Here is a 20,984-nt window from a genome sequence, read left to right on the forward strand (position 1 = left end):
GACTGATGCTGAAGCTGAAACTCCAGTACTTTGGCCACCTCATGCGAAGAGTTGACTCATTGGAAAAGACTCTGTTGCTGGGAGGGATTGGGGGCAGGAGGAGAAGGGGACGACAGAGGATGAGATGGCTGGATGGCATCACTGACTCGATGGACTGAGTCCGAGTGAACTCCGGGAGTTGGTGATGGACAGGGAGGCCTGGCGTGCTGCAATTCATGGGGTTGCAAAGAGTTGGACATGACTGAGCAACTGATCTGATCTGATCTGTTGTTCCATGTCCATTTCTAACTGTTGCTTCTTGACCTGCATACAGATTTCTCAAGAGGCAGGTCAGGTGGTCTGGTATTCCCATCTCTTTCAGAATTTTCCACAGTTTATTGTGATCCACACAGTCAAAGGCTTTGGCATAGTCAATAAAGCAGAAATAGATGTTTTTCTGGAACTCTCTTGCTTTTTCCATGATCCAGTGGATGTTGGCAGTTTGATCTCTGGTTCCTCTGCCTTTTCTAAAACCAGCTTGAACATCAGGAAGTTCACAGTTCACATATTACTGAAGCCTGGCTTGGAGAATTTTGAGCATTACTTTACTAGCGTGTGAGATGAATGCAATTGTGTGGTAGTTTGAGCATTCTTTGGCATTGCCTTTCTTTGGGATTGGAATGAAAACTGACCTTTTCCAGTCCTGTGGCCACTGCTGAGTTTTCCAAATTTGCTGGCATATTGAGTGCAGCACTTTCACAGCATCATCTTTCAGGATTTGAAATAGCTCAACTGGAATTCCATCACCTCCACTAGCTTTGTTTGTAGTGATGCTTTCTAAGCCCCACTTGACTTCACATTCCAGGATGTCTGGCTCTAGGTCAGTGATCACATCATCGTGAGTATCTGGGTCCTGAAGATCTTTTTTGTATAGTTCTTCTGTATATTCTTGCCACCTCTTCTTAATATCTTCTGCTTCTGTTAGGTGCATACCATTTCTGTCCTTTATATATATATATAAAAATATATATAGATGTATTTATTCATTCATTCATCCTCTGCCTGGCTTTTGTCTATCTGACATATGATCCTAATAATGCTTTTACCTGTCCTTCTGCCCAGCTCCCCTCTAAAGAAAAGACCAGACATTGGAAATTTTTCTGCAGTTTTGCATTCAGTAAGTCATGTGTAGAGAGAATACAAAGGATCATATTATCTTTGGGTCAGCAAGCATTTTATATAATATGACTATTACCTCATTCTCATCTTTACATTGAGTGGCACAGGGACTTCCAAGGTAATTTAATCTTGCTTCAGTTAGGACTTTTGCTATTTGGACAGAATTTCAAAGCAACATTATCAAAGTCTTCTCATATTTGTAGAAATGTCAACTTTCTGTTGGGTGAAGGAGTTTGGAAAATGGAAATGAGGGGAAATATCTTGAGGATTAAGTGTTTAGGTTAGAAATTCCATAAACAACACAGTGGTTTCTTACAGCAGAATTTTCATATGTGTATTTTATATCCAGTCAGTCAGTCAGTCAGTTCAGTCACTCAGTCGTGTCCTACTCTTTGTCACCCCATGGACTGCAGCAGGCCAACTTTCCTATCCATTGCCAACTCCCAGAGCTTACTCAAATTCATGTCCATTGAGTCAGTGATACCATCCAACCATTTCATCCTCTGTCATCCCCTTCTCCTCCCACCTTCAATCTTTCCCAAGATCAGGGTCTTTTCTAGTGAATCAGTTCTTCTCATCAGGTGGCCAAAGTACTGGAGTTTCAGCTTCAGTATCAGTCCTTCCAGTGAATATTCAGGACTGATTTCCTTTAGGATAGGTTGATTGGGTCTACTTGCAGTCCAAGGGACTCTCAAGAGTCTTCTCCAACACTACAGTTCAAAAGTGTCGATTCTTAGGTGCTCAGCTTTCTTTATAGTTTGACTCTCACATCCATACATGACTACTGGAAAAACCATGGCTTTGACTAGACGGACCTTTGTTGGCAAAGTAATGTCTCTGCTTTTTAATGTGCTGTCTAAGTTGGTCATAGCTTTTCTTCCAAGGAGTAAGTGCCTTTTAATTTCATGACTGCAGTCACCATTTGCAGGGATTTTGGAGCCCCCCAAAATAAAGTCTCTCATCTCTCACTGTTTCCATGGTTTCCGCATCTATTTGCCATGATATGATGGGACCAGATACCATGATCTTAGTTTTCTGAATGTTGAATTTTAAGGCAACATTTTCACTCTCCTCTTTCAAGAGGCTCTTTAGTTCTTCGGTTTCTGCCGTAAAGGTGGTGTCTTCTGCGTATCTGAGGTTACTGATATTTCTCCCAGCAATCTTGATTCCAGCTTGTGCTTCATCCTGCCTGGTATTTTGCATGATGTACTCTGTATAGAAGTTAAATAAGCAGGGTGACAATAAACAGCCTTGACGTACTCCTTTCCTGATTTGCAACCAGTCTGTTGTTCCATGTCCAGTTCTAACTGTTGCTTCTCGACCTGCATACAGATTTCTCAGGAGGCAGGTCAGGTGGTCTGGTATTCCCATCTCTTTCAAAATTTTCCATAGTTTGTTGTGATCCACACAGTCAAAGGCTTAGGCTTAGTTAATACTGCAGAAGTAGATGTTTTTCTGGAACTCTCTTGCTTTTTCAATGATCCAGCGGATGTTGGCAATTTGATCTCTGGTTCCTCTGCCTTTTCTAAATCCAGCTTGAACATCTGGAAGTTCACGTACTGTTGAAGTCTGGCTTGGAGAATTTTGAGCATTACTTTGCTAGGGTGTGAGATGAGTGCAATTGTGGGTAGTTTGAGCATTCTTTGGCATTGCCTTTCTTTGGGGTTGGAATGAAAACTGACCCCTTCCAGTCCTGTGGCCACTGCTGAGTTTTCCAAATTTGCTGGCATATTCACAGCATCATCTTTTAGGATTTGAAATAGCTCAACTGGAATTCCATCACCTCCACTAGCTTTGTTCATAATGATGCTTCCCAAGGCCCACTTGACTTTGCATTCCAGGATGTCTGGCTCTAGGTGATTGATCACACCATCGTGGTTATCTGGGTAATTTATATTAGGTTAGGTATTAAAATTGAGAGTAAAGACAAAAGTGATTACATCAGGCCAAAATCACTTGGGTAAAAATCACATTCTTAAAGAGTGGAACTTATTTATTTAGATTAGATTCTGACCATACAACTATTAGTATTTGCAGTTTGGGTCAGCAATTTTGTGCTTTGTTGTTGGAAATAAAGTATTTTTTATACAATTAAAAGAAATTATACAGTGTTCTTTACCTGTCCTTTTCCTAAGCTCCACCCTCATGTCTTCAAGTTTCTACACAGTGGCATGGGAACTTTTCTGAATGAGTATGTTGAGATATGAATGTCAATTTCCTTTGAGTTGACTTTGTGTTAAAACCACCACAATGACTGCCAGGCACCACCACAATAAGAGCACTGTCTTTGGGTGCTTTTGCATGCTGAGAGAGTCCCCACTTTACATACTGAGTTCCTCTCATCTCTACTCTACACCACCTGTCCTATAATGCATAATGACAGAGATGTGTGCCATTCTCACTGCCAGGGAATCTAATTCCAAGACATCAGGAGCTGTTTTATAAAAATCCTGTGTTTGCTGGAGTAAGGTTGCCTGAAATCAAAGAAACTGTACCTCTGGAAAGACGCTATCCCAAACTCCCTGAAGTTGTGATTGATTTAGCAAAGGTAATCAATACTTTTTTTTTTTTTTTTGCTCTTTCTGACAGGGAATTTACATTATGTGGATTTGATTTTCTCTTTTTTTTTCCTGGTCTACTTGATCTTTTCGGTCAACAGTTTCCTCTGACAACTTAAATTTTTGTACATTAAGAAAGGTGGAAGGGGGCGGCAGAGGATGAGATGGTTAGACAGCATCACTGACTCAATGGACAGGAATTTGAGCTAACATGGGGAGACAGTGGAGGACAGGGGAGCCTGGTGTGCTGCAGTCCACAGGGTCACAAAGAGTTGGATACAACTTAGCCGCTGAACAGCAACAACAACATTAAGAAAGAGTTTGATTTGGTGGGAACAGAGATGGAGGAATGTCAGAGATAAAGTCCTGAAAATTTTGCTTGTTTTTTAAAGAAAATCATTTTGTATTATCTAGCATGTTTTAAGTGTGAAAACAGTCCCATAATGATGTGTTTTTAATGTTTAACATTTAAAATGCAGGCCTTGTATAAGTGGAAAAAAGAAAATAGGATAAGAAAATGAAAAGACGAGTAGAGAAGTATTAAAGTCTAGGGCTTCAATTTAAAGTATTAAAGTCTACAGATCATGATCCTATAGTATATTGTGAAAAAGAGGTTTTGTTCAACCACTAGATTCACTGAAGCTAATTTTTAGATGATCATCCCCTTTGCCTTGTATTTAATTGAGGAAGATATTAGGGACATTCTCACTGGATCAAGTTGTTTCTAAAAGTGGACCTTTTGGAATTATTAGCTCAAAAAACCCTCATTAGTTAGGACTGTCCTGCTGCTGCTGCTGCTGCTAAGTCGCTTCAGTTGTGTCGGACTCTGTGCAACCCCATGGGCGGCAGCCCATCAGGCTCCCCCGTCCCTGGGATTCTCCAGGCAAGAACACTGGAGTGGGTTGCCATTTCCTTTAATGCATGAAAGTGGAAAGTGACAGTGAAGTCGCTCAAGTCATGTCCAACTCTTAGCGGTTACCCCATGGACTGCAGCCTACCAGGCTCCTCTGCCCATGGGATTTTCCAGGCAAGAGTACTGGAGTGGGGTGCCATTGCCTTCTCCGAGGACTGTCCTAAAGTGTTGTGTTTTTGGGGGGTGGCCCACACCATGTGGCATGTGAGATATTGGATCTTGGTTCCCTGACCAGGAATCAAACCCAAACTCGTGCCCTCTGCTGTGAAAACACTAAGTCTTAACCCATTGGACGACCAGGGAGGTCCCTGTCCTAAAGTGTCGATAAAATAAATATCTCTAAAAGAGCAGGGTCACATAACATTTAGCTAAGATATTTTTTGCTTTTTTACTTCTTTAAATAACTCATTTAAAAAAAGCTTAGTAAGCTTATGAATAGTTACAACAAGTTCTTAGAAAAATACATTGTTATTTTTCTACCTAATGTAACAGATCCAAATATTCTTTATTTAGACTAGCTTTATGATCTGTCTATAAAGAAATTTAAAAGGAATAAAGGTAAAATGATTGTCCAGCTTATGTCCCTTATGGTAGAATCATATGACTTTTTGAACATTTTATTATAGGAAATCTTAAACATAGAAAAGGAAGTAGAAAAAATAGTGGTGTCATGAACCCCCATAAGCTGGTCATTAGCTACAATGGTTAAAAATCTTTGGGATGTATTTCATCTATCCTATCCACACACTCAGGAATTTTTTTTTCTCATCAGTTTTTTACTGTGTGGCCTGTGGGATCTTATTTCCTTGACTAGGAGTTGAACCTGTGCCCCATTAGTGGAACCACAGAGCCTTAAGCACTGGTCCACTAGGGAATTCCCTCAGCAACATTTTTTTGGAGTATGTTGAAGCAAATTGCAGATATTATGATATTTCACTTACAAATACCTTAATTATTTGTATAATTTTCTTGTTATTGTAAAGCTACTTATTGAGTCCCTTCTATTTTAACTAGCTGTGAGTGGCTCCACAGGGACAGAACAAGATATAATAAAATCTATATGAAAATGAAAGAATAAGATAAAATGAAATCATCTATGTCAAGTATCTAGCACAATAATAAGCACAGAGTAGTTCCCTTCCCTTCCATTCTGCAAGTACTGTAAATTTTAAAAATTCTCAAAAATTTCTTAATGTAAAATGTCTAATCAGTGCTCAAAGTTTCATTAATTTTCTCATAATTCCTTTTTATAGTTTGAATTAGGATCCACATGAAGTCTAGAGATCACAATCAGTTGATATGTCTCTTAAGACACTTAATTTACAAGCTCCTCTTCACCTCTTTGTTTTTTGTTTAAACCTTGCCATTTATCTGTTAAAGAAAACAGGTTGTTTTTCCCATAGAATTTTTCACATAGTATAGTTTAATATGTTCCTCCATGTCCCATATTTTGTATAAACTCATAGTAGAGCTAGAGCTTGATCGGAATTAGGTTGAGTTTTTGGCAAGGATACTTCATAAGAGCTTTTTGTATATTCAGAGACACTGAATGTCCGGTGGTCTTTCTTTCTGTGATACTAGCAGTCATTGGTGGTCACTGTCTAGATTTGTGCTTTATTCCTTATCACTTATTATAGATGTTTAAAATTCATTGACTCTGAAGAAGAATTTTCTATGTTTAGACATGTAAGTGTAGGCAGTTTTTCTTTGATATGAACTATATATATTCCTTGGTTTCCCAGAAATGCTTACATATTGACCCAGACAAAAGGCCCTTCTGTGCTGAGCTCCTGCACCATGATTTCTTCCATATGGATGGATTTGCTGAGAGGTACGGTACCATGTGGTTGTATGTCACATCAACCTAGAGTTAAAGTAAGGCCCCCATAGCAGTACATAACAGTAACAAACAGTGTTTCTTTACCCACCTGTTCTAATAGGATCTCAAATATTTACCACCCTACCTCCATTCGCCCTTAGCAACAACACATTCCTAGGAGTGGTCCCCTGCATTCGCTAACTTAGGGCTCTTGGTTTTCACGAAACAGTCCCTTCATGCCATTCTTTCTCTCCCTGTGATGACCTCTGTCACTCAGGTCACTGATTTCTGGTCTTGCTACCAGCTGTGAGATGCTATCATCTTGGGTCCTGATGTATTTGCAAAGGTGTCATCTCCTGTTGCTGCTGAACTTACACCATACCCAGTCCTATGACACTGCTGACTCTGTGGATGTACATGGAGACGTTGATGTGCCAAACCTGTGTGTGCCAGAGTAGCTGGCATAGTCTCCTGTGCTGCTCCAGCTGCTGGCATCAGTGCAGCTGACGAAACAAAAATTAGTGAGATAAGTGGCAATGACATTGCTTTATGTTTTTGCCAATCTATTTATTATTAACTTAGTAAAAGAAAACTGGATCCTCGTATTTGCTTCCACATTCGATTTCTTATGATATGTTGTTTTGGTTGAAGTATATAGAGAAACTGTGGCCTCACATAAATATGTAGTTGGAAAATGGAAGAGAATTTTGATAGTTGTTTTAGATCACTGTGGGTATTTTTCTTTGATTCCATACCAAAAAACTCTGATACTGTACCAAAACTGGACAGTGGTGTTTCTTAAAGGTTGCTTGTGTTGTGGAATCTGAAACCATATCAATGAACTTTTTTTCCCATTACATGAAAATCCACTTGTCTGTCTTACACTTTGAGTAGATCTTTTACTCATGCATGCTTTTGTAGAATCATTGATTCAGTTCAGTTCAGTTCAGTCGCTCAGTCGTGTCCGACTCTTTGCGACCCCATGAAATGCAGCACGCCAGGCCTCCCTGTCCATCACCAACTCCCGGAGTTCATCCAAACTCATGTCCATCGAGTCGGTGATGCCATCCAGCCATCTCATCCTCTGTCGTCCCCTTCTCCTCCTGCCCCCAATCCCTCCCAGCATCAGAGTCTTTTCCAACGAGTCAACTCTTTGCATGAGGTGGTCAAAGTACTGGAGTTTCAGCCTTAGCATCATTCCTTCCAAAGAAATCCCAGGGCTGATCTCCTTCAGAATGGACTGGTTAGATCTCCTTGCAGTCCAAGGGACTCTCAAGAGTCTTCTCCAACACCACAATTCAAAAGCATCAATTTAGTCATTTGGAAAATACTCTTTTGCTAACTTATATAGAACTTTAGTAATGTTGACATTTCATTGGACTATATAAAAAAGTCACATTCTCATCAGAAAAACCTTTAGTATTAGGAACTGCTAAGTTGACAGTAGTGGATACAAGTTGAATTAAATTCTAATTTTTTATAAAAATGTGAATTTTATCATTAACACAAATATATTGGATTTTTCCTTGAAGTAACACACTCCTTTGTTCATTTTTTAAAAGAAAATATCTGCTGAATACCCCCAAGTCTGAGTAGTAATAATGTTTCTGTCAGTTTTTCAAGTAATAATGTTCCATGAAGAAAGTGGCTAGTTTAGCTTGTAACTCAACCAGCTACACAAGTGCTTTTCTTAAGACAACCATTGCACTTTAATTTGCAGCGGAGGTACCTTTTCAGGGGTATAGATTTAATAATGTGTGTGTGTGTGTGTGTGTGTGTATATATATATATATATTTACTGTTCCATCAGGGACATTCTTAAACAAAACTGCCCCCTCTCCAACTTAAACTTAAGAATTTGTGACTAAAAGAATATAATAAAGTCTGTGTAAGGTTTGTAAAATTTTGTACCTCTGTAAAGTTTGGTGCCTCTGCTTCAATCTTGGTAAGGTGCCTGCAGTTTACCCCCCATTGCTTTTTGTTTCATCAAATGTCAGATGGTGAAAAAGAAGTCACCTTCATAATAAGATAAGAGCTTTGATCTTATGAACCTCCTGAAAGATTTTCAGAGATCCCCAGTGGTCTGCAGAAACCTCATTTCTCATTTTGAATAACACAGTCTAGTTTAATACTCAATTCTTAAAAGATAAGTATCTTGAACACCAATTTTTACTAAATTTATCTGTTTCATACAGTCTTATTGACAAATGTATTTTTATGTAGGTTTCCTCAGGAACTGCAGTTAAAAGTACAGAAAGATGCCAGAAACATTTCTTTATCTAAAAAATCTCAAATCAGAAAGAAGGAAAAGGAAAAGGATGAGTCCTTGGGTGAAGAGAGAAAAACACTTGTGGTACAGGTAAATTTCCATGTTTTAATGCATATTAAATTTTAAGTTTAATATATCCTTAAATTTGAGGGGGGTATGGGATATTGAAGATCTTAAAAGTTTCCTGAGTGGTTAACAAGTTCACTTTTAGCTTAGTTATAAAAATGTATTTTCTGTAGACATTACCTGTTTTAAAAAAAATCTTAGGATATCATGTACTGAGTGCCTACTGTACACAAATCTGTATAATAGGGCTTGTCAGGAAATCATACTCATTCAAGAACATTTAGACATGCTTGTGTACACTCATATGCAAATATATACACCATTTTTCCCCCTTAGATAATAGGAGAGAAAAATATAATTTTTAGAATTGTATATAAAGTAGAGCATTTAAAAATTGAGATTTTGGTACTCAGTTTATTTGAAATTTGCTTTTCTTGGTAAATTATCCAGAATCTGTTCTCAGTAAGATAATTCAAATCTACCACCAACTCACTCACATTTTCTCAAATGAACCCAAAGAAGAAAGAGGACTCAATTTTGTGTTCCCTGACTCTAAATACATGAGAACAAAAGTCAGCATGCTTGAGTCCTCTTTCATTGCTTTCCACTGAACTGTAATTTGATACGTGTATACCTGCTTATGTGTATATATAATTTTTTTTTAAAGTAATTTATTTTTGACTGTGCTAGTCTTCTTTGCTGCGTGTGGGCTGTCTCTAGTTGCAGTGTGTGGGCTTCTCACTGCAGTGGCTTCTCTTACTGTGGAGCATGGACTCTAGGGCACGAGCTCAGCAGTTGCAGTACTCGGGCTTCAGCAGTTGTGGCTCACAGCCTTAATTACCCCTTGGCAAGTAGAATCTTCCTGAATCAGGGACTGAACCTGTGTCTCCTGCATTGGCAGGCAGATTCTTAACCACTGGACCACAAGGGAAGTTCTATGTATACATCATTAAATCTGATATAGATATGTCAGAGCTCGTGTGAGTTGCATTTTCATTTGAAATAGGTGTCTGAGAATCCCAGGTTTAGTTTTAGTTCCATAGGTAGAATAAGAAAAAACTGGAGCACAAGAAGGTGTTGTCTCTGGAATTCTGCTTTTGTTGACAAGTACTTCATAGGAAAAGGTGATTTTTCCTTCTCCTCAGATCATTAATGTTGTTAATATTTTATAACAGGATACCAATGCTGATCCCCAAACTAAGGATTCTAAAGTATTTAAAATAAAAGGATCAAAAACAGATGGAGAAAAAGTGGAAAAAGCGAGTCGAGCTTCAAATTCCAGCTGTCTCAATGACAATGGGATGAGCCCCGTCAAAATAGTGCCTTCAACAAGCCTCCGAGATTGCAGCAATGGCAGCGTGGACCAAACAAGAAATCCAGGCATGGCAATTCCCCCACTCACACACAATCTTTCTGCAACAGCTCCCACTATTACTTCTGGAATGGGAACTATCTCAGGAATTCAGAGTTACAGGTATGAATCAGGAAAATAAGAACAAAATGTTCTTACATATTTACAAGCTGCAAATATTTATCAGTCCAACGACCTGCATTATTACTTTCAGACTTCTGGATACTCTTCATTCTTTTTTTTAAATTATTTGTTTATTTGGCTGTGTCAGGTCTTACTTGCAAAACACAGGATCTTTTGTTGCAGTGCACAGACTCTCTAGTTGTGTCACACCAGCCTTAGAGGGCACAGCTCAGGAGTTGAGGTGCACAGGCTTAGTTGCTCTGTAGTATGTGGGATCTTAGTTCCCTGACTAGGAATTGAACCTACGTCCCCTGAAATGCAAGGCACATTCTTAACCACTAGACCACCAGGGAAGTCCCTGCTATTGCTTCCTGTCAGGTTGCTGTTTCAAAAGACTTCTTGGCCAGTGTGATGAAAATTATTAGCATTTGATCAAAAAATTTACCGAGTCCTAAGAAAATAGAGTTGTATTATTTAAGGTGAAGAGACTCTATAGCTATTTAGTTTAATAACACAAAAAGAGGTTGTCATAATAAAAGAAATAATTGGTTTTGCATGTCTGCTGTTGCATGGTGTGGCTGTGGGCATTTAGTAGTCAGTTCAGTCCCTCAGTCATGTCTGACTCTTTGCGACCCCATGGACTACAGCATGCCAGGCCTCCCTGTCCATCACCAACTCCCAGAATTTACTCAAACTCATGTCCATTGAGTCAGTGATGCCATCCAACCATCTCATCCTCTGTCGTCCTCTTCTCACCTTGAATCTTTCCTAGCATCAGGGTCTTTTCAAATGAGTCAGCTCTTTGCATCAGGTGGCCAAAGTATTGGAGTGTCAGCTTCAACATCAGTCCTTCCAGTGAACACTCAGGACTGATCTCCTTTAGAATGGACTGGTTGGATCTCCTTGCAGTCCAAGGGACTCTCAAGTCTTCTCCAACACCACAGTTCAAAATTATCAATTCTTCAGTGCTCAGCTTTCTTTATAGTCCAACTCTCACATCCAAACATGACTACTGGAAAAACCATAACCTTGACTAGATGGGCTTTTGTTGGCAAAGTAACGTCTCTGCTTTTTAATATGCTGTCTAGGTTGGTCATAATTTTCCTTCCAAGGAGTAAGCGTCTTTCATTTTCATGGCTGCAATCATCATCTGCAGGAATTTGGGAGCCCCCCAAAATAAAGTCAGCCACTATTTCCACTGTTTCCCCATCTATTTGCCATGAAGTGATGGGAACACATGCCATGATCTTAGTTTTTTGAATGTTGAGCTTTAAGCCAACTTTTTCACTCTCCTCTTTCACTTTTGTCAAGAGGCTCTTTAGTTCTTCTTCACTTTCTGCCATCAGGGTGGCGTCATCTGCATATCTGAGGTTATTGATATTTCTCCCAGCAATCTTGATTTCAGCTTTTGCTTCATCCAGCCCAGCGTTTCTCATGATGTACTCTGCCTATAAGTTAAATAAGCAGGGTGACAGTATACAGCCTTGACTTACTCCTTTTCCTATTTGGAACCAGCCTGTCATTCCATGTCCAGTTCTAACTGTTGCTTCCTGACCTGCATACAGATTTCTCAAGATGCTGGTCAGGTGGTCTGGTATTCCCATCTCTTTCAGAATTTTCCACAGTTTAATGTGATCCATACAGTCAAAGGCTTTGACATAGTCAATAAAGCAGAAGTAGATGTTTTTTCTGGAACTCTCTTGCTTTTTCGATGATCCAGCGGATATTGGCCATTTGATCTCTGGTTCCTCTGTCCTTTCTAAATCCAGCTTGAACATCTAGAAGTTCACGGTTCACGTATTGTTGAAGCCTGGCTTGGAGTATTACTTTACTAGTGTGTGAGATGAGTGCAATTATGCAGTAGTTTGAGCATTCTTTGGCATTGCCTTTCTCAGGGATTGGAATGAAAAGAATAGGCAGTAAATTCTGATTAAACTGCATGTCACTGGGTGGTAAGTTTTTGTTCAGTCACTAAGTCATGTTCAACTCTCTGCGACCCCAGGACTGCAGCACACCAGGCTTCCCTGTCCTTTACTATCTCCTGGAGCTTGCTCAAATTCATGTCTGTTCATGTCACTTGGTGTTGGGTCATTTAATTTTGTGCTTGAAAAAAATAATTACTACTGCTTCTAATGTAAATTTTTTTGTTGTTTTTGTTACAGAGTGGATGAGAAAACCAAGAAGTATTGTATTCCATTTGTTAAACCAAATAAACATTCTCCACCAGGAGCTTATAATATTAATGTGACCACATTGGTAAGTGAACTGTTCTCAGTGGTAGAAGAGCAAGCATTAGTCATTTCTATATTTTATTAATATTAAACATGATAGTGAAGAACTGAGAGTTTTGTTGGGAGATACATCATAATGTAGAAACTTAACTATATATATATCATCCCAGACCATCAAAGTCAAGTTTAAGTTTTATAAATCTAGAAATTTAAATGTAAGATGTTATTATTATACAGAATGGATAAGCAACAGTGTCCTACTGTATAACACAGAAACTGTATTTAATATCCTAAGATAAACCATAATGGAAAGGAATATAAAAAAGAATGTATATATAACTGAATCATTTTCCTATACAGCAGAAATTAACACAACATTGTAAATCAACTATACTTTAGTCAAAAAGATGTTATTGTTAAAATGACCTGCTTTAATTTTTTTCAGTAATCATAAATTTTCTTAACCTAATGTTTGGTGATCAGTACTTTTATAGAGTAGATTTGAAAAGGTAAATTATCTTATCTCACCCAGATCAGATTTCTGGTAGAAATATTCTATTTATTCACTTAACATATTTATTATCCATTAAACAGAAAACACTGGAGAAGAATAAGTTAATCTTTTTTTTCAAGGAGCTTGTGGTCTAGTAGAGAATAAACAAATTAAAACATAGTGTCAGATTGCAGTAGTAGAATCATGTCAAGGTTCAGAGGTCTTCTGAAGGTTGGGAGGAATATTATCAGGCCAGAAGTCTTCTTTTAAAAGTTAAGTTGAATCATCATTGCTCTTCCACTCAAAACCCTCCATTGGCTTCTTATCTCTGAGAAAAAACAAAGTGCTTTCAGGGCCTTTTGGTCCCTGAGTGATTTACCCTCGCCATCCCTCCATCCCACTCCTGGCTACTCTCGTTTTTGATCACTGCAGTCCATCCAGCTTGATGGCTCGGTGGTTAAGAATCTACCTGCCAATGCAGGAGACACAGGTTCAGTCCCTGGGTTGGGGAGATCCCTGGGAGTAAGAAATGGTAACCCAGGGGGCTCATGGGCTTGCAAAAAAGTCAGCCATGACTTAGCAACTAAACAAGTCCAATCACATTGATTTCCTCGCTATTCCTAGAACGTGGCTAGACGTGCTCCCACAGTTGGGTTTTTGCACTTGCTGTTTCCTCCCTTTTAGAGTATCCTTACCCCAGATAATCCAAAGACTTTGCTTTCTCTCCTTCTTGACTTTCATGAAATCTTACTGTGAAGTCTTCTCAAATATTTTAACTCATTTTGTCTCCTATTATTTTCTCCCCTCCCCTTGTTTAATTCCCCACCCCTAATTGCCTTACCTGACATCCTCTGTATTCTCTTATTTATGTAATGTCTTTCCCCGCTACCCCTTTCCCTGAATGGAAACTTCCCAGGAGGAATTTGTGCTTTCTTTGTTTTCATCACTGTTCTGCCCCACACCTTGAATAGTGTCACATGCATTTAAACTGCTTAAGAAATGTGGTGAATGGATTCTTCTGCCAGGAACAGGGAGGTATGGATGTATATTTCCAAAGGAGTATTTTTCTCATGATTTTCCCTTCTCTACCTCTCTCATCATCCTCAGAGCTGAAAAGTATACCCTTCTTTTCCTATCTCTCATGATTGAGACATTGCATTTATTTTTCTTTTAACTATTCTTAGCCTATAATTTCTGTATCCATAGTACTTTCCTTTTTTTTTTTTTTTGCTATACTCTGCTCATTTATTTATGGATTTTTTTTGTGTGTTTTACATTCCTGATCTCCTTTGGAAGACTATTTTAATCAGCAAGGCTTCTCAAAGTAGCTGGCTCAACACCGTTTTGCTGCCATTGATATCAGGCTTCTTTCAGGCATTACATAATCAATGCTGGCTGATAATTTTAGATCTCATTTCTGTTTATCTTCCTTTGGAACAGGGACTCAAGAAAGGAGGTAAAGATTAGTGGGGAGAAGACCCATGGGGTCTTTTCTTAATGAAAATTAACAGAGGCAGAACTAAGCATACACTTTCTTCAACTTCTAGGTTGAATATCAATACCCTTCTCCCATGCTTTGTACCCTGATTCTGAGATGTAGATAAGTATATTATTATAAACATCTCTTATGTATTTTAACTTGTCACTTTTTGAATATACAAATCTAGTAGTTTATACTCATTATTTTATTGTTTTTTACTTGTGGATAGTTTTTTTTTAAACTAATTATTTTATTTTATAGTTGATTTGAAACTTGAGGCTTAGCACTAATTCTATTAAAAGAGTAAATAGAAACATCCAAAATAAAGAAACTCAAAAGTTCACTACAGGACTTCTGAAGACTTTCTGGGAGGCAGAGTAGTTCACAGAATATTAAACTCAAGACATCTGGACCCTCAGGGGCTTAACACTGTCATTATAGTCTTTGTGTGTATATTTCACTGTTTATACATGTATGTGTATATACATGGACATACATATGATTTCATCATCTATATGTAGTTTTTTCCTTTTAGCAAATCATATAATATCTCTGTGTATCATCTGTTTTGAAAATGTGGAAAAGATTGTAGAGTTTCTGTGTTTCTTAAAGGAAACAGATTGGGAAATGTCAAACTCACAAAGGTGCAGAATTGAAGTGCTACTGCTGTTCTTTATTATTTTTCCAGACTTTATAAAATATGAAGTAATAGTACTAAGAAAGATTAGGAAAATAATTTGAATAATAATTTTATCCTTTATACCTTAATAAAATGCATTTCTAGGAAGATAGTATCATTTGCTAATGCTGAGGAAGGAGACAAGGACAAATGTAAAAAAATGAGTAACAAGATTACCATTGGGAAAGTGAAAAGTGTGCTAGGCGATGTGATCTGTAACAAGATGAACTATTCACAATTCAGGTGTCAGTAACAACTATTTGCATAAAAGTCCAGCAAGTGTCATAAGGCCTGACCTTGCTGGCCTGAAAGGACACTGATGCCCATCTTTTAACCTTGTGACGCTTGCCAGTTGGTGGAGGGAGAAGGAGAAACTCAGCAACCAAGCATCCCACTTGTTAGCAATTTTAGTAAATTTAATAGGAAGAGATTTGAAATAACTGGGTGAAGTTGTTTCATTTGTTATTAGTGTTCCTCAAACTTTATATTATTCCAGCTTTTGTATATTATTCCAGCTTTTGAATTCCATAAATTTTAAGATATGAATATAATAGTTATGAAAAGGGGACAAGCTTACCTGGAAGCTAATTCATTTGTGTTAACCATTCTGATGATATTAGGTTGCTAGTGAAAAGAGCCTACTTCAGGCAAATAAGAAAAGAAGGGAATACTCAAAGACAGATGTCCGTTTGCCTGAACTAAATTATAATCATCTCCCTGAACTAAAAGCCCTGGAAGGCATCGGTATGTTTATAATGCTTTTCCTATTTTAGCCCTTTTGTATACGTTATTTAAAATGTATGTTAAGTAAACTAACAATATTAAAAATGTTTAGTAACTTTACATCTTTAAGTATGTGAAAATGTAGACTTATGTACAATAACTACAGACTGAAGGACAGATATAGAATGTGAAAAACAAACAAAAATGTCTCATTTTCTCATTGTTTATGGTTATTTTTGTCTAGCTCGGAATTCCAGGCTAATAAAGAAAGAGAACAAAAATCTTTCAGAATCTCGAATTCCGTCTCTGGCCACAATTGACTTGCACACCCCCAGTATCACATTACAGCAGGTAAAGAAATACTGTCTGTAGGTTTCATGGAACTTGGGTTTCTCTCATACTTTCTTTTGGGCTTCCTGGGTGGCTCAGCGGTAAAGAATCTGCCTACAATGCAGAAACTGCAGGAGACGTGGGTTCGATCCCTGGGTGGGGAAGATCCCCTGGAGGAGGGAATGGCAACCCACTCAATATTCTTGCCTGGGGAATCCCGTGGACAGAGGAACCTGGTGGGCAACAGCCCTTAGGGTTGCAAAGAGTCAGACACAACTGAAGTGACTTAGGACGCACACATACTTCCTTTTAAAGTGTCATATGGAGAGTTTGCTTTTATTGATTGGGTAGGTTTATTAGTGGTATCTCACCCCACTCCAGTACTCTTGCCTGGAGGATCCCATGGATGGAGGAGCCTGGTGGGCTGCGGTCCATGGGGTCGCTGGGAGTGGTACATGACTGAGCGACTTCACTTTGACTTTTCACTTTCATGCGTTGGAAAAGAAAATGGCAACCCACTCCAGTGTTCTTGCCTGGAGAATCCCAGGGACGGGGAGCCTGGTGGGCTGCCGTCTATGGGGTCGCACAGAGTCGGACACGACTGAAGTGACTTAGCAGCAGCAGCAGCATAAAATTTGCATGTTAAATTTTATTTTATGATTCATTGCATTAAGCACCCTTATTACATATATATTTACATAAACATTTCCCAGCTTACAGTGATCAGTTTTTTATAGGTTAAAAAATTGTGTGTGTGTGTGTGTATTTAGCCTAGCTGTGGCTTTAATATACCTATTCTTTATTTTAGGTTATGGCATTTCACTGCAATAATACCAAAATTATTAATATTACCCATCTTTCAAAGAGTTAAACTCTGGAATTGTTTTTATCCTCTTAAAATGTATTATTTATTTGACACTTTTCCCTAGGGCAATCTGCTCCATCCATGCTAGAGATTTTCTTTTTAAATTTATTTATTTTTAATTGAAGGATAATTGCTTTACAGTATTGTGTGGGTTTCTGCCATACATCAACATGAATCAGCCATAGGTACACATATGTCCCCTCCCTCTTGAACCTCCCTACCACTTCTCACCCCATCCCACCCCTCTAGGTTCATGCTAGAGATTTTCTATTCCATATAGTCTTTTTCTATAATTTCTCGTATCTCTCCAGAATATTTATGTTTCTGCTCCTTTCATATCAACAACAGTCATATCCCTAAGAAAACTGGCCAACTTTTTAATCTCTTGGGCCATCCATAACTAACAACAAACTTGAGACATGCATCCCTGAATTTTTCCCTTTACTTCTTTTTTCCCCCCACTTTTGTTCCTCAAACAAGTTTTCACTTCTGCTTGATGCAACTTTTATTTTGGAATTCCCCATCCCGATTGTTTAAGTATCTCCATTTCATAAACAGCCCCTGTATGTACCCTCTTCCTCTATGTGGGTACTTTTTCCTACTGTTACTCCTGAAATAATTTGTACAACTCTGCAAACAAGGGGAATGCTGTTGCTGAGGATAACAAATTACAGAGGCAGTTACCGAGTGATTCTGAGAAAAACATTTATAGACAGCTGTTGCTTTTTGCCTTATCCCTTGCCAGCCATTTCGGGAGCAACATCATTAAAGCTAAACAAATTCCTATTGTGTGAAGATGAAGCATGGCCACAGATTTTATTTTTAGGAACTACAGTGTTGCGGGAAATTCCTTGTATACGTCTAAACTTAAATGTAAAGCAGATTTTAAAGGCAAAAATTCCCACTTGCTCTTTGTGAGCACATTATTGTTCAAAGCACTTTTTGGGTCAACATAGCTCAATCTACAGAGAAGGCAATGGCACCCCACTCCAGTACTCTTGCCTGGAAAATCCCACGGACGGAGGAGCCTGGTAGGCTGCAGTCCATGGGGTCTCGAAGAGTCGGTACATGACTGAGCGACTTCACTTTGACTTTTCACTTTCATGCGTTGGAAAAGAAAATGGCAACCCACTCCAGTGTTCTTGCCTGGAGAATCCCAGGGATGGGGGAGACTGGTGGGTTGCCGTCTCTGGGGTCACACAGAGTCGGACATGACTGAAGCGACTTAGCAGCAGCAGCAACAGCAGCTCAATCTAGTTGCATGCAATGGAAGAAAAGCTTTGGCTGCCTTCCCCCTTCTTCAATATTTTTCTTTCTCATTCTGAACTAATCGTTTTATATCTGAAAACTGGTTCTGCATTTTTCCTCTCAAGTTATTTGTTCAGTTTCCATTTGTATTTAAAATACAATGAAAGAGAAAGTAGGTGTATTGAAAAAGCAGATTAACACCAAAATAACATGAATTTGTGTGTGGAAAATCTGGGTGGAAAGAGACGTAACTGGAGACTGAAAGCCAAGGGCCTGCCTTGCACCCTTACTTTCTGGTATTCATCAATGCACTGAACTACATAACATTTTCACATTTATAAAAGTCTATTATATACCTTCTGGAACAATCTGTAAGATAGATTTTGTAAGTGAAATATTGCTTAATCCATGGAATATGTCTCCACTCCTCACTCCACCCCATGCTTACACATTTTATATTTACAGACATAACTTCAAATATTTTCCTCTAAGCACTGTTTGCTTCATCCCACAAATTTCCATATGTTATATTTTCTTTATCATTCTGGTCAAACATTTAAAAAATTTCCCTTGTAATTTTTTCTTTAACCCAATAATTTTTTAGGAATGTGTTGTTTAACAGACACTTGGTTATTCTTTAGATACTTTATTATTAATTTATAATTTTAACTTCATGTGATCAGAGAATATACTCTGTATGATTTCGATTTTTTTAGATGCATGGAGATGTGTTTTATGGCCCAGCACATGGTCTGTCTTGGTGAATAAACCTTATTCTCTTAAAAATAATGTATATAATTAGTTGTTGGATGTAGTGTTTTATAAATGTGAAATTCGATTAAGGTTGATAATGTTCAAACGTTGTATATTCTTGATGATTTTTTTGTTTAGTTTCATCAGTTCCTGAAAGATCTTGATAGATCTTTCACTATGATTGTGGCATTGTCTATTTTTCTGTTTATTTTTGCTTCATGTATTTTAAAAAATCTGTTTTATTAGGTACAGACACATTTATACTTGTTTTGTCTTTCTGATACATTGTCTCTTTTATCATTTTGAAGTCTCTCACTTTATCTCTCTTGGTGCTCTGTGCCTCAAAGTCTATTTTATCTGAGATTAAAATAGTCACTGCAGTGTGCGTACGTGCTAAGTCACTTCAGTCATGTCTGACTCTTTGCAATCCTGTGGACTGTAGCCCACCAGGCTCTTCTGTCCATGGAATTCTCCAGGCAAGAATCCTGGAGTGGGCTGCTATGCCCTCCTCCAGGGGATTGCCCTGACCCAGGGATCAAACCGACGTCTCATATCTGCTGCACTGGCAGGTGGGTTCTTTACCACTAGTGCCCCCTGGGAAGCCTTCACTCCAGTGTACTTACAGTTATTTGTTTTCATAGTGTGTCTTTCTATCAATACTTTCATTTACTTTCAGCTTATCTGGTTTTTATGTTTTAAGTGTTTCTTTTGCCAACAGCAGATAAATTAGGATCTTCCCTTTGTATCCATTTTGTCAATTCTGATTCTTTTAATTGGAACGTCTGTTTATTTTCTATTTCTTCTAACAAGTTACTACCAATTTAAAACAATCTCCATTTGTTCAGCTTCACAGTTTCCATAGGTTGGAAGTCAAGGTACAGCTGCTGGTCTCCTTAAGAGTCTCATAGGCTGAAATTAAGATGTCAGCAGGGCTGCATTTCTCTCTGGAGGCTCTAGAGGGGGAATCTGTTTCCAGGCTCATTCAAGTAGTTGGCAGCATCTAGTTCCATGTGGTTGTGGGACTCATGTCCCATTTCCTTTCTGACTGACACCTGGGGAGTTGTTCTTGGCTTCTAGAGGCCATTCACATGGCTCATGGCCTAATTCCACAGGCCTCAAAGCCAGCAACTGTGGTTGAAACTTTCTTACTCCTTTGACTCACTCTTAACTCATCTGCCTCACCTCTCTGACATTCTTCCGCTTTTAAGGGCACATGTGATTCCTTGGGCCCACTGGGATAATCTCTCTGAGGGTCAGCTGAATTGATAAATTAATTTCATGTTCATTAATTTCATGTTCTTTAATTTCATGTTCATTAATTTCAAAGTTCTTTCACAGAAGTAGCTAAGTGAGTTTGATTGACTAACCAGGGACAGATATCTTAGGGGAATATCTTTAGAATCCTTCCTACCACTGAATATTTAGGCCAATTAACATTAATGTGATTATTCAAGTGTTTGGATCTAGCACTATTTTTTTATTAGTTATTTTTATTCCTCTGTTTTCCCTTTCCAGTCTTATTTTGTATTTAGGTATTTTTAGTACTGGTTCTTTGGTGATAATCTCTGCATTATTTTTTTAATGAATTCTCTAAGGATTACAGTGTATACAACTAATTTTTTCATAGTCTACTTAGAATAAGCATTGTATCACTTATAAAATGTAGAATCTTTCAAAACCTATTTCTCTTCTGCACACCTGAACTTTATGTTAGAGTTATGTATTTTATTCACATACATAGAAAGCCTCACTACACTATATTATCTTTTTGCTAAAATAATCATAAGTATTTTATTTTATTTTTTAACTTTACAATATTGTATTGGTTTTGCCATATATCGAAATGAATCCGCCACAGGTATACATGTGTTCCCCATCCTGAACCCTCCTCCCTCCTCCCTCCCCATACCATCCCTCTGGGTCAT

General features: G+C 38.3%; 1 protein-coding gene across 2 annotated transcripts in view; it reads left to right on the plus strand.

Moving 5' to 3' along the window:
* Window positions 1-20,984, plus strand: part of CDKL2 (cyclin-dependent kinase-like 2 (CDC2-related kinase)) — a 46,630-nt gene that overhangs the window by 21,099 nt on the left and 4,547 nt on the right. For both annotated transcript variants that reach the window (XR_825110.1, XM_010838162.1), the window contains exons 6-12: window positions 3,567-3,706; window positions 6,372-6,460; window positions 8,672-8,807; window positions 9,959-10,257; window positions 12,420-12,513; window positions 15,761-15,884; window positions 16,108-16,214. Coding sequence is in view for 1 of the 2 variants with exons in the window: in XM_010838162.1 (XP_010836464.1) it covers window positions 3,567-3,706; window positions 6,372-6,460; window positions 8,672-8,807; window positions 9,959-10,257; window positions 12,420-12,513; window positions 15,761-15,884; window positions 16,108-16,214 (989 nt within the window). In the remaining variant the exon portion in view is untranslated. The remainder of the gene's footprint in view (window positions 1-3,566; window positions 3,707-6,371; window positions 6,461-8,671; window positions 8,808-9,958; window positions 10,258-12,419; window positions 12,514-15,760; window positions 15,885-16,107; window positions 16,215-20,984) is intronic.

This window comes from Bison bison, unplaced genomic scaffold (genome assembly GCF_000754665.1).
Source record: "Bison bison bison isolate TAMUID 2011002044 unplaced genomic scaffold, Bison_UMD1.0 scf7180017864092, whole genome shotgun sequence".
Lineage (NCBI taxonomy): Eukaryota > Metazoa > Chordata > Mammalia > Artiodactyla > Bovidae > Bison > Bison bison.